Source organism: Cygnus atratus, chromosome Z, assembly GCF_013377495.2.
Source record: "Cygnus atratus isolate AKBS03 ecotype Queensland, Australia chromosome Z, CAtr_DNAZoo_HiC_assembly, whole genome shotgun sequence".
Lineage (NCBI taxonomy): Eukaryota > Metazoa > Chordata > Aves > Anseriformes > Anatidae > Cygnus > Cygnus atratus.
In genome coordinates this window covers 61674548-61688904 of record NC_066396.1, presented here as the reverse complement: position 1 = coordinate 61688904, position 14357 = coordinate 61674548, and the positions used below count along the sequence as shown (strand labels likewise).

The 14357-nt window shown below is 38.0% G+C and overlaps 1 protein-coding gene and 1 non-coding gene across 2 annotated transcripts in view; one reads left to right on the top strand and one right to left on the bottom strand.

Moving 5' to 3' along the window:
* EPB41L4A (erythrocyte membrane protein band 4.1 like 4A) overlaps nt 1-8161 on the top strand; it is a 137130-nt gene extending 128969 nt beyond the window's left edge. The window contains exons 21-23 of the mRNA XM_035562626.2: nt 496-606; nt 1417-1498; nt 4007-8161. Coding sequence (XP_035418519.1) covers nt 496-606; nt 1417-1498; nt 4007-4129 — 316 coding nt within the window. The 3' untranslated portion in view covers nt 4130-8161. The remainder of the gene's footprint in view (nt 1-495; nt 607-1416; nt 1499-4006) is intronic.
* A 5600-nt stretch (nt 8162-13761) lies between these two features.
* On the bottom strand, nt 13762-13888 carry LOC118255986 (small nucleolar RNA SNORA13). The gene has a single exon (XR_004781124.1). It is a non-coding gene; the product is annotated as a small nucleolar RNA SNORA13 (small nucleolar RNA).
* Between the last annotated feature and the right edge of the window lie 469 nt (nt 13889-14357).

Genomic DNA, 14357 nt, shown 5'->3' with positions numbered 1-14357 from the left:
AAAATTTTTGTTCTGGCCATCTAAAGCACTGTTTGACCTGTTCAACCCCTCTTCCCTTGCTTATCATGGGTAGCTGCCAGGGCATATCCATTTCCTTAAGAACAGACATCTATTTCACTGTGATAATTGCCCATTTGGGATGGCATGTCTTAATGCAAGCAGCTGCCTGTGACAGAAATGGGATTGCACTTTGCATTATAATGTGCTTCCACAACACCACTAAACAGAAAGGGCTGATGTTAAAGCTGCATATATTAGTGCATTCTGTATTAAATGGTTTCATTCTTACATGTGGGCATGCCAGTTTGTGACCTTTGCACTTTTAAAGTGCAAAGCACAGACTCAAAAGAAAAGCATTAGCCATTTAAATTCAGCCAGTGCAAAAAGCTGCCTATTATACTGTATGAGCATCTCTCAGTCTGCAGTTGCATTTATGTTTTTATGCTGAAGGTCTGATTTATTAAGCTACTGTTCCGAATTTTGTGTCTCTCGTAGGACTCAAGGCGACCCAATACGCATTAGGCATTCACATTCCCCTCGAAGTTACCGTCAGTATCGGCGGTCCCAGTGCTCTGATGGTGAAAGATCTGTTCTGTCAGAAGTGAAGTACGTGAATGGGATTATTAGCAATGTACTGTTTTAAACTGGCCCAGAAGTTATTCAGAGCTCATGGTTAGATTAGAAGTGGTATACATATGATTGTTTGCTGCCATAGGATTCAGGCAACCCTGTAAATAGTAGGTCTTCAAACCTAAGTGACTCAAAGAACTACAACAGCATTTCTGGTGTATTTGGCCACAGAGGCTTGCTTGCTTGACCCACATGGAAGGGGAAAAACAAACAAACAAACAAAACAAAACAAAAAAGCCTGTATTGCTCCTAGGTGGTAGGTCATAAAGTTTCTGAAGGGAGAAGAAATCATGAGTTGCTTTCCAAATCCTTAATACGTACATCATTAATAGAGTCAAGATGCCATCTGTAGTAGTATGTTTCACAGGAACTCCAGTATGGCCCTCTACTGCAATGGGTGGATCAGTCAAAAAAGACTGATTTGTGAAGTAAATACTTATACTCTGTATCAAGGGGCTTGAAAGACTAGTTTTAGCTAGATGGCATCCTGAGATATGTGTAGCACGTACATGATTTGAGATGGGACTCACCTCCCATGAAGCTGGACTGTCTTTGTAGACCAGGAGAAGAGAGGCCCTGGAATAGGGATGGGATAAAAGGTTCCCTGAAGAAGCTTCTGCTCAATGACTACGGATAATCAGATGATAGCTTTTGGATGGCTGAAATCAGGTGATAGGCCTTCCAGATTTTGCCTATATAACTCTCTGTGTCAGTTTAATTATTCTTGTACACGCTTACAGTTTATTTCATTATAGCAATACTCACTTTGCAACATCATAATTCCAGTGCCAAAAATGATATGGTGCCTCCGCTTCCTGTTACACGATCCTCAGATGCTAAAGGCCCCAGCATCCAATTGACTCAACAGGTTAGTATTTGTGCATCCTCTACAATTTTCCTGTTTTGGAGACAGAAGGGTGTCTAGTGCTTTATTTAAATTAGGTCTTTGTTTTTAAGTGAAAATTAAAACTGACTTGAGGTTTTTTTTCAGCAGCAATGTGACCGGAAATTTTACATTTTGCAGTCTGACTACTTTGTTTATATTTCTTAATATATGGAATTCTGTAATATATGCTCCTCTGGACACCAGCTTCTGCTGCTGAAGGACGTTTTCTCAGTTTAAGTTTTCTGCTTCCTTAAAATGATACCCTGTTCTCCACAGGAGAAAATGAACTCTCACGATTTCTTAAAATATGCAAGTTTGTTTAAGATGTGGCCATAATGATGGTCTACTATAATTGTTTATCCTCCACTTAGACCTTTTCTTGGTTGCTTGGGCTTGAAGAATTGCTTTCTTTTTTTCTTTTTTCTTTCTTTCTTTGTTTTTTAATGCTGAATAGTTTTTGACACTGAAATCTAAAAAGGAGAAGACTTGTCTTTTTAAATATGATCACTAGCTTTTATCATAAATGATGGTAACATTTCTTAGATTTGATAGTTGTATTAAACTCAAAACTTGAGAAGCAAATGATACTCAAAAAGCTCTTGCAGTTCTGTTATACAAGCACACTAAAGGAAAACAAAACATGCAAGAGAAAATGCCAGACATATTTTGACCTAGCTTCCAGACTGTTAGAATGGTACATGCTGCTTCTCTTCTGAGAATTACTTGCTGTTTTACCTGGAGGAGGTTTTTCCAGCAATGCTATAGGATTCCCATGTACTTAGGAGAAGCTTTGTTACTTCAATACTATGTTTTAGAAACCTGAGTGAACTTGTGTAGGGAGATTTCTCAATCTTCCTTTCTTCTAGACTATTTTTAAAAATTATTATTTAAGTTTGATTTTTATTATCATTGCTGGAAATGGGAGGTCATATATATGCAATAGCTTGCTCAGTAAAAATAGATATGATTTGTAATTCATAGAACCATGAAATATCCGGAGTTAGAAGAGAACTACAAGGATGACCAAGTCCAGCTCCTGGCACCACAAAGAACCACCCAAAAACCAGATCTTGTGTCTGAGAGCATTGTCCAAACGCTTCTTGAACTCTGGCAGGCTCAGTGCTGTGACCACTGCCCTGGGGAGCCTGTCCCAGTGCCCGACCACCCTCTGGGTGCAGAACCTTTCCCTAGCACCTAGCCTGACCCTCCGCTGTCCCAGCTCCATGCCGTTCCCTCGGGTCCTGTCACTGTCCCCAGAGAGCAGAGCTCAGTGCCTGCCCCTCCGCTCCCCTCATGAGGGAGCTGCAGGCTGCCATGAGGCCTCCCCTCAGCCTGCTCTGCTCTGGGCTGAACAAACCAAGGAACCTCAGCTGCTCCTCATGCTGGAAAGGTCTTCCCCTCCAAACCCTTCACCATCTTTGTATCCCTCCTTTGGACGCTCTCTAACAGTTTTATGTCCTTCTTATACTGTGGTGTCCATAACTGCACACAGTGCTCGAGGTGAGGCTGCACCACTGCAGAGTAGAGTAATTGTCCTCTGAAGAGGCTATATTAGTGTTCAGCAACATAAATGAGTGTTTACCAACACAAGATTGTTATTTAGAAATCTAAGAAGTGTAATCTCAAATATAAAATCAAAATAATGTGAAATATAAGTCTCCTTCCCACACCAATCTTCATGTCTATTCATCTGGCATATGGCTATGCCCAAACTACATGCTGATAATGTACATAGTGTCGAAACTGCAGAATATAATCAGCAACACCTCTTATTTTGTCTTGTAAGCAGTTAGAATAACATAAGCTAGAACAACTTTAAAACAGCAAATAGTTGTTTTTCACTGTAAGGATAGCTAACACACTACCTGTTCCTTGATGGCAATAAACTTCAGGTATTACTGTTTATGATGGAAATTGAAAAAGACAAGCTATCTGTGGTATTTCTGTAGGGATTTGCTCCAGCAGGAAGTGGGAAGTTGGTGTATTTAAGACTATGCATATTTATGGTCTTTATAGAAATAGGTAACTTTTGTGGTTGAATCCTGTTCAAAATCCACATCAGTTTATTTCCATTCTCATTCAGTACTATGTGGCTTAAATTCATTGCCCTGGAAGGAATTAATGTGACAATGCTCTGTGTCTGCAGCCACCTCTCTTTTCCGTCTGGCCCAGAACTTCTGACAACAGTGGCCATTAATTCCTAGTGAATGCTGTTTGCAGTATTTGGCTAAATACCAAATAATTAGTCATGGTATTTCCTGAATAGGGAATATCAATCCAAATAGCACAGAGGGGCAGCAGCTGGGAGGGGAAGGAGGCAAGAGGGGGAAAAAGTTCTGTTTGACCCAATGTAGAGACTTTCCTATCCCTTATGTATATATATGAACTGCCATATCCTTAGCCTAAGGCTGTCATAGCAGCAATTATCAAAATATGCTATTTAAATTCTACTATACCTTTTCACGGAATATTTTAATTTGTTCCCTTCAGAGACGGAATGGATCTAAAGATAGCCTAATAGAAGAAAAATCTGTGCTATCCACTAACGATGGAAAACCTACGACTAAAACAATAAAAACTGTACAGGTGTCACGCTTCAAGGTAGAGACTTGACTGCTGTAACTGAAGATGGTGAATGGATTTTATTCTTTGGAAAATGAGAATTTGTGTGTGTGTGTGTTCAAGGGAAGGAACTGAAGTTGAAGTGGTGGCAATTTCTTCAGGACATTCAGAAATGGAGCCTGCTTGCTGGGAAGGCCAAGCAGTGCCTTTATCACCTACACTGTTCTAGTGATGTGACTGATTGAGGAGAAGCTGTCTGATTAGATAACCAAAAAGAAAGTCTTCATAAAACAGAACGGTCAGCAGTTACATTTCCAAAAAATGAGCAAAAAAATAGCTGCAGCAAAACTGTGTTTATGATTTTCTCTGCAACTGAATAGCCTTTTTCAAAAAAAATTTACCATTAACTAACATGATCAGGATCAGACGCTTCAAGGGGATCAAAATAGTCATATTTTTGGCCAATTGTGCAATACTGTCTGATTTGGGAAGAAGCATTGTTACAATTCCATCTGGTGATCAACTTGTGCCCTGAAACATGAGCTGCTAGCTCTTACATACTGTATTTCAGCCTAGCACAACAGATGCTGCTGTTGTTAATACTGTTGTCAACACAACCCAGTTTTTTAGCTCAAAAATAATAGAGTCAGTAACACCCTGTAGCAGAGGGTTCCACAGATTATTCAGACTTACTTTCACTCAGCAATTTTAAGTATTCTCAATTAAGAATGTCCTTTTGTGTAGAGGGGCTATTTAACTGAACATTCCATACTGTAAAAATACACCTATCATCTTAATAGTAAACATACTGGAAAAAAATGGAGGATATGTACTGATCCACTGTATTAAGGATGTTTAGCAATGCACTTAAGTACTGGTTAAACAAAACTTGTAGAGTAGGATTTAAGAGGGCTAGCAAATAGCCTTTTTTTTTTTTTATAAACAAACTAGACTAGCAAAACCTGCCTTAATCTCTTTTCATATGAAATAATCAATGCTAATACCTTCTGTTACTCCTCTCTGAGCCATTTCTACTATAATAAAAATGACAAAGGCAGTATTTCAGGTATGATAATTGCAACTTTTTTCAATGTCAGAATAGGAACAGTAATTTTTAATAATGCTGCACACTGAGCACATTATCTTACAGTAAATATCTGAAGTGATGCCTAGCTCTGCTCCTGTCCTGTCACTTTGTATAAATAGCTGAAGCCATTCTTCTGCCTCTCATTTGTCCACAGTCATGGACAGACTGCCTGGCTTTGCTAACTAAGAAACAAAGCCTTTTTGTTTTGAAAGTAACTTTTCCTAGGTGTAAACCCCAAACTATACAGTTTTTGAAACAGCAGTGGAAATGGCTATAGTGGTAGTTCATGTGCCTTTTTAAATCTGTCCTCCATAAACTCCACCCCACTATGACCTTTAGTGATGCCATGTCTTCTGCCCCTAGCAACACCATACCAGGGGATTGCAATGCTGTCAGAAATGCAATATTATTTGAGAACTGGAGTATATAGCACCTGAGTTATGCTTTTCAAGAAGCATAGCATTTTAACTAAGAAAAGTAGTTGAGAAGTACAACCTTATATAATGTGTTTTATTTTCCACAGTATTTCTAAATTGGTTAATCATCTGAGGTGGTCAAAGGGGTGCTATTAGCCAGGGTGGAAGCCATATATGCTGTATATTGCTATCACAACACAGATTGGTCTGCAGGTTGAGAGATGCTATATTGTTCCAGTGAAGGCAGATTCACATAGATTTCTTTGAACGTATACTTTGGACAGTGCTGCTTTTTCAGTGAACAATTCCAAGGAAAGGAAAGCACTTAGAACCCCTCTGTGGTGCAAATGCTGTTTTCATGGATGTTCTGCATTTTCTGAATAAACTATAGATATCATCCGAGGACATTTGTTGGGCTTAGCTTAAAGTATTTGCTCAAGCTGCTTTTAAGTCTGTTAAAAAGTGCTCCAAATTGACTTGAATGGTTTCATTATCACTGTTCCAATTTAAAGTGACTCTTTAGGATCTATTGTGACTTTTCACAAGCACTGGTTTAAAAAACAAAACAAAAAAATGAAAAAAAGGCAAAAAAACAAAAAAAAACAAAACAACAAACCAACACTGTGGCAAAGATTGTGGTGATAGAGATTAATCTACATCATCAGAATCTTTTGCAAGACTTGCAAGACTACTAAAATACAACAAACCACACAAGAACTAGTTACGATGTCTGTAATCAAAGCCACTCCTTACTGTTCAAGAAGGTATTTCAAGCTGGAGTGTTATACCCTTCCTTGTAGTTTGTTGCTTTCTAAATCATTACTGTTATTGGGGATTCCTTACTCAGGCACAGGCACATAGAGCTACTTTAGGAGTATTTGCATTGTTATTATTGAGCATTGTCTGTACATAGTGTCCGTATCTTGCCAATCTTCAAATTTTATTGATCAGGAAGAAAACTACTTGTAAGGTTTACATCCAACCTAATGTTTTCTGTATGTTGTCATCTGCCTGGAAGCTTTTGTGTATTATTGCTGGATACCATCAGCCAGATGTGTGGCATTTTACTTATCCCACTACATGAGAAAATAGGCTTGTATCTAGTCTGCTATTGATAGCTTTCAATTCTCAATTCACAGAAGTTGTTTTCTAACCAAGCCAACTTTTTTTTTTTTTGCATTTAAATGAGAAACTTACAGAAACAGTCTTGAATTTGAGTTAGCAGTCTTATTCCCAATGAGACTGTGTAGGAAGCAGTTTTTACCACGTCTACTGATCAGTCTGGAGTACTACAATACAGTTTTGTCTCAGCACAAGACTAATCTTAGCTCATGTGTTACCTGTTAGTGTCAGTGCTGGAACAAAGCAAAATTTGGACATCATTGTTGGCTAATAGAACAGAAGAAGAAAGTTCCTCCATATACATGTGCCTCCTTTCCCTTTGAGCTTCTTTTCCTTTGTCATTTGAGGAAAGATACCTTTACTTGTGATCTCGTAAGTCCTGTGTGAGAGACCTACAAGAAATCAATCAACAAAAGCACTTACTTTGGCACAGCTGTGCTTTGTAGCCTTAAAACAGGCATGCAGCATCTGTAGTGGCTTGCCACTTACAACTCTGAGCTACACCTACTGTCCGCAGCCCTACCTTCCCCTAGCTTTCCTATGGCCTTCACTACCTAGAGGCAGTTTTGTTCCCAGCCGTGGAGTTTGGATAGTTCACCGGTCAAAATTCTTGGACCTTCTGATGAGAGTTGGGTGGAAGACAGGAGAGATGTAACCACATCAAGCAGAGTTTACTCTGGGGTTGGATGTCGTGCAGACCTGTCCTAAAACAGACAAATGACTGGTGTTTCAGACATTCTCATCCTAATTCTGCTTCTAGTCAGCTGAAATGGTCTCAGGCCAACAATTTTAACTTTGTGCCTCTACATTTACCTCTTCTGAAACTTCTGAAAGTGCTATAGATAGGTAAGTTACGGAATTCTCTCTCTTCCTAGTTAGCAACACCAACAACATATACATCTTTGTAAGGCACATGTTTTATACAATAAAGAGGGTTTGCTATTCATACCAAAAAAGCATATTTGTGTATCCCAGACTGGTCCCCCTGCTTGTTAGCTGGTTCCTCTCATTAGGAGCTAGCCTTGACCTGCTGTTTTCTGCACTGTACTTATCAATATTCCTAACATTGCAACTCATACTCTTAAAAAGGCTCATTGTATTGAAGTCGTTGACTGAAAAAATTACTACCATTTAAGTTGCCAAATCAACCATCTTTACACATGTGAATAGTAAACTGAATATACAGCAAATTTTCTTTTGGGAAAGCCTGTTTAATTCAAAGCTCTCTAGAAAGATGTTTTAAAACAACATACAAAAATGTATCAATGATGTGATTCATATGCTCAATGTATGTTAAGTATTCATGAAGCAACTGTGTGCGTTATTTTAAAATGAGTTTGATAGATGGCTGTGTCAATACTTGTGTCCAGGTTATTTAAAAAAGTCAAGTAAAACTTGAAATTTTAGGTCAAACCATGGTTGTTTGTGTGTCTTATTTACATTACACAAAAGAGGAAAACCATAGAAACATGGATTCATTTGACAGCACCATCTGGTAAAAACAGGTGTAGTACCAATTAAAATCCACTTGAGAATACAGCTTCTCAAGATTAGGTATTTTTCCTGTTAGCAGGAAGTTGTCAGCACTGAATTTCATACTTCCAATACATATCCATATTACAGCTCCCTTTCTTATCTAAAAATCATCAGAAAGCATCAATAGGCTATGTTAGCTGTCAAACCAAACATAGATACAGAGCCAGTATTACAAATGGTCTCTCTCCCCTTTACATGCCCATTTTAATTTCTCTTCTGTATTTGTCTCCTTCTGTGAGAGGAAAACCACTACTCTCCCAACCAGTCAGTTTATATGACATACCTACTTGCCATAATGTCAATATCTCAAAAATAGCTAGCATTATTTATTATTTCCTAATATCAGAATGTAGTAGACTTTCTTCTTATACTGAAGTTTATTACAAATAAGCCTCTTTGCCAGGCGAAAGATATTCAATATTTACATTCAAGAATATGACTAGTCACCCACTGATTCAAATGGTTTTCACTCAAATGATCTAGCCCTAATGAAACTGGATACAGTATACTAAAAATTAGGTTAAAGAGGAATTTGGAACATGTCAATTTTCTGCCTGTGCACACCTCTCAAAAGTTCTGATTCTCAGCTTTAATTGCAGAATGGTTTGGGTTGGAAGGAACCTTCAAGACCATCCAGTTCCAACTCCCCTGCCATAGGCAGGGACACCTCCCAGTAGACCAGGTTGCCCAAAGCCCCACTTGGTACTCTGGCCTTGAGCACTTCCAGGGATGGGGCATCCACAGCTTCTCTGGGAAAATACTGAGCGTATAACAGTAAGAGGTCTCTGCCATAGAACATTGGAGGTGGGTTACAGAATGCAGGGTTGGTGCAACAGCAAGCTAGTACAAGTATCTTTATTCTCTCCCACCCCTTGACCATCTGAGAATCTCTCCTTCTTTCAACTTTTTTTTTTCTTTTTAACAAAACCAACTGTCTGTCAGACACAGTGTCAATGTAAAACAGGAAGGGAGGAAAAAAATAAAGAAGTCTTCATTATTTTCCACAGTCCAGTTAAAAATAAAATCTAAGAAAAAAATCTAAGAAAGGTGGTCCTAATGCATAACACCATGCCTGCATTTATATTTACTTAAATTACCATTGCTATTTTAGTAATTAGTGGCCCTTAGAACCATGTACTGCTTCTTCTACCTCATTTTTTCTTCATTCCACCACACTATGGAACAGATAACGTACTGAAGCATGATTCTCCGTTTTTTCTTGTTCAAAGGGAATTAACATTTTAGCAATCAATAAAACTTGGCATTGCTTGTTGCACTCAAGAATTAAAAAAAAAAAGTCTTAAAAGCTACTCTTGCCAGTATTGCACTTTAAGAACAAAGACCCAAAAACAAAAATCCTGAACAGATGGTATCTACAGGGAATATAATCCCTAAGACAACCCGTAAGCTTTCAAGTGCATCCAATAATTCCATCTTGGATCACTAATCACATCTAAACTACCTTCCCTCTTTGACAACCCCAAAACTCACACGTGTTTAGATGCTGTATTAGTAATTTGCTTACATTCACTGCTACAAAATAAGACATTGTAAGGTACAGAATTTCAGTATTTGCCCTTTTGATAAAACCAATTTATGATAAACGTTCTTCTAAAAAACAAAACAACAAAACAAAACAAAAACAAACAAACAAAAAAACAGGAAATCCATTTAGTATTTAGTTAGTATTTTGAACAAATCCAACAATGCATGTTACTCTAAGTTCAGTTGAAATATCACAGTACACAGCTGATCTAAATAATAAAAAAGATTGCAATTTTCATGTTAGAAAAATACCTTTCCTGCTATTTTAAACCCAGGATTGCTGAATTTTAATTTATAATTTCTTTTCCTCACCACTACACATACCTCAGCTGACCCATTTCCCGAGTGCTACAGAAGGCTGTGGTTTCAGTGATGACCTCTTACCACTTACCCACTTACTAGCTCCTGCATATTAGTCCAAAGGGGTGACTTGGTAACCCAAAACCAGTGCAAAACAAATCTTAGCAGTTAATTCTGTTCGGCAGTTATTATAGCTTGGAAATGACAAGAATTCTGAGACCAGAAACATAAATCTTTATTTTTTTGCCTACATAAATGTTGCCAGACACTGCCCCAATACAGTTAGAAATAACTGTCGGTACTACAAGCATTCTCTAAGACTTAATATTCAAACTCCTGAATCTTTTTTTGTTTCTAATGGAGTAGTCTTGCAGAGAGAGCCACTGGTCTCGGGCTGTGTCTAACAATTTTTCCTAGAAAAAAAGGTGAAGGCAAGGTGAGATTGGACAAATGTAGCAGGTAGCCACTTTCAGTAACAACCTCTAAAGTGTTAGATCCCCAAACTGGTACAAAGTTGCAACGAACAGCTTCCCACCAATCTGTCTGGAAAAAAGTCAGTAGCTAAAACCTGGAGATGGGATTTTTAAAGAGCCTGCTTGCTGAACAGGCTCTTTGCACATCTAAGCAAAATTTCAGTTCTTAACCAACTACAAGTTAGTAGCAGCTCTAACACCTTCTAGCTGGTGGGGATCAATAGAAAGTTTTATAGTAGTAACCCAGGCGCATTATGTCTGTGCTTTATACAATGTCAATTTAAGAGAATGGTAAGCCAGTACTAGAAATGATAAATTATTTAATTTTGAAAAATAATTAGCAGCCATGTTATTAGATAGTTACTTATAGTGGGTTACCTTTAACATGTGCATTTTTCTTTCCAGTGTCTGACAGGCTTACGTAGAAAAGTGCCTATTATTTCTTCAGTCTTGCAAACAGCCTAAATGACTATAGTCATACAAGTCTGGGATGGATTTCACAAGTTCATTCTTTCTAAACAGCACTGGTGAAGTATTGAGTGCTTTTGTTTTTCATGTTCCTCAAGTGCATTCTCACCTGTTTCAATGCATGAAACTTTCTGATTCTGAAAATTTCAAGGGCATTGTGACAAACTTGAAGGAGTTTCGTCATTTTACTGAAAACTTCAGTTCCATTATTATTTCCCCCCAAGGATGTAGGAGATCTTACATAACTTAAGACCACACCTTTTTATGAACATGTGCATGTTCGTGCAAACTACTAAGCCATTTTCAGTTTATTTTTTCCAAAAAGTAGTTTCACTATTTTCTCATCTTCACCATGTATTTTATAAACAACATCAGCCAGTTTGGTAGCATCTGGGAGATCACTGTCTGAATCTGTCTTCAGCATGGACAACTACTGGATCACAAACCTACTTTAAAACTTGACTCAGCTCAGTTTATGTGATTTTCCTTCTTGATTGTGAGCTTGTCAAGATGTCTTTGTGAGGAGCTGCTAAATAACTAGTCTCCTCTCTCAGTGCTGCAATCACGTTTTGAAAGCAATATAAATACCACACAATTATACAATCTTTATTTCTCTTCTGTAGTAGTACATTATTATCCATCTCTGGTACAGTGGAAAAAAGTAATAAGCAACAAAATTGTTAATCACTCAAAAGCCTGAAAAAAAACAAACCAAAACAAAAAACTCATGAATTGATGACAAATGCCACCTTGATACTTCCTGAAGCTTCTTCCCTTTCCATACTCTTCATTTATAGTTCTTCCTTGGAAGTATGACCGTGCTGCACTGCATCTCAGCACCCTCCTCTGCGTTACATCATCTAAAAGTGCTGGCTGCCTCTGTGAAACACCAAAAACAAGAATGCAGACAAATGTACAAAAGATGTTTTTGTTCTTTCTGTGTTCTGGAATGTAGTTCCTGCATAATGAGGTTTAATTAACAGACATAATTGCACGAGATGTGTAAGCAGCACATCTTTTATTGGTGTTTTCATTCCAATCTACCCTTCAACAGTATTGTACTTTCCTATGTTTGAGTAACTACTTTACCTGTTCATTTCATGTTCATGAAGGTCACTCACCGTAAAAGCTCCAGCATTTTTTCTTTCTCTGCATACTGCATAAACTATTCAACAGGAACACCAATCTAAGCACGTGATATAACCTTATGACCATTTCTGATTTACAAGACAATCAGTTATTTCTTAAGTTTGAATCAAAATTTGTTTGCATTTTGAATTTCAATGTTGATAGTTTCTATAGATTTAGTGTATGATAACCAATAGTTCACTCAGTATGGTTTGTGTCCCCTGAAATGCAGATAAGGATATGATGATTTGCCAGTACCGGATCATTCCCATATAACATTTCCAATATTGCCTCAAACGTTCCTGGCTTCAAAAACTTGGATGACTTGTCACACACTTGGGTACTTAGGTTACATGAAGCACAGTTTCAGCACTGAAGCAGCATTTTGTAATACAGACTGTATTTATTAACATCTTGTTTGTATCACTTAATTTCACACTGACATATGCTATCCAACTTTCCAATTGTGTTGGCTTTTCAAAGATATTAAGTGAAATAGCACTTTGCATATGAAATGCTGAGGTTTCATGTTTTGTTAGTATTTTGAACAAATGTTTTCAGAAACTGTATTCTAAATTGCTCCATAGTATCATTCCCAAAAAACAAACATGAAAAATATCACAGACTTCCTGGACACGCTGTCAGCCAAACACTGCTTTCATGAATCCACTCACACAATTTTGACTTGCCTTTAGGGTTTCCACTTTGCTTTTGTTGTTGATGAGAACCTAGACATCAGGCTGATCTCACCCTCAATGTTTCAATTCTGATTTCTGCTCTGAAGTCATTCTGCTGAACTTCTTTTTCAGTGGAACATCTGGTTCATCATAAGTCACGGCTGAAGGACACAGCTGCACAAGAAGTTACAATCACCTCATGAAGGAAATTTTGCAGGAGAATTGGGGTGTCACTACTTCATAACTTTTTCCCACTAGCCCTCCTTATGCTCAGAGGCTTTCACCACATGCCAGCACTGTATCTGTGAGCTTGTGAACTGCCAGCCAGATCTCCCATGGCTACTGCACAGTGAGATAAAACTCTGTAAGAAGCATCCATAGCAGTAAGCACTCTGGTAGGAACAAAGCCCGCTAATCCCAAGGTAAAAAGACACCCTGCCAGCAATACTGAATTATACTTTGCACCTTCAAAAGTGCATCAAGGGAACACTGTCCTATCTGCAGCAGAACAGTAGCAGACTGTTCCGACACTGAACAACATCCGACACTGAACGGTCTACAGAGGGATTCGCTTTATACCACTGACTCCACAGTCATTAATAGCAACACATGCACAACAGCAAAACAGTTTTCCCCCCCAGGAAAGAATAATTTAATCTTTTCTTTAGCAGAGTATTGTAAGGCTGTAGAGAGCCATTTGCACTGGAAAAACTGGAGTCCTCTGCAGGAGTCTACAATGTTAGGTACTTAACAGTGCGATTGTTAAAAAGTTATCCTGATAGACAGGACAGCTAAACAATACTAAGAGTGGTGGCCATTAACATTCTGATTTTTTCCTGTTTTAAGAGTGTCAAATTCTTCTTTTAAAAAGAGTGAAGCATAAAATCTACTATGTAATTGCTCAGCCATATAATTTCTACAGACTTTTTTTTTTTGTCCTTGCAAAAACAGGGAGAAAGGCAAATAAACAACTCCTTAAACAATTTGAGCAAGAATTCTTGTCTGCCTTTTTTGACAACATTCATTTCAGAAGGGAATGAATGGGCAACACAAAGGCAAAGTTGAAAATACTAAAACTGATCATTTTTCTCTACAAAACTGAACTAACAGTATATGAAAGAAATCAATCCCTCTACAAGCAAATTATTCAAAATTCTTATGCAAATAATGTTTTTATATAGGGTAAGCACCCTTTAGTAAGAAAACCACAAGCATACCGTGCTCTTGGGACATCATGGTATCATCCTGTTGCTTGCTTAGGCTGTTGTCAAACTATTACTGACTGCTTTTATCTGAAAGAAAAGTAAAAACACTCTCACTTGAAAGACTGACTGAGATACCTGAACCATACAGTAGGTGGAACCTAAAAAGAAATACTTGAGATAATTGCCGAATTTCAGAGATCATCCAGCAGATTCAACCTCCCTTTCCCCTAAAAGCTCCCATCATTCTCATCAGCACACTAAAAGATTATGGGCTACTCCACTCCATTACATCAGTTCCAGTAGCCTACTATAGCAACAAGAA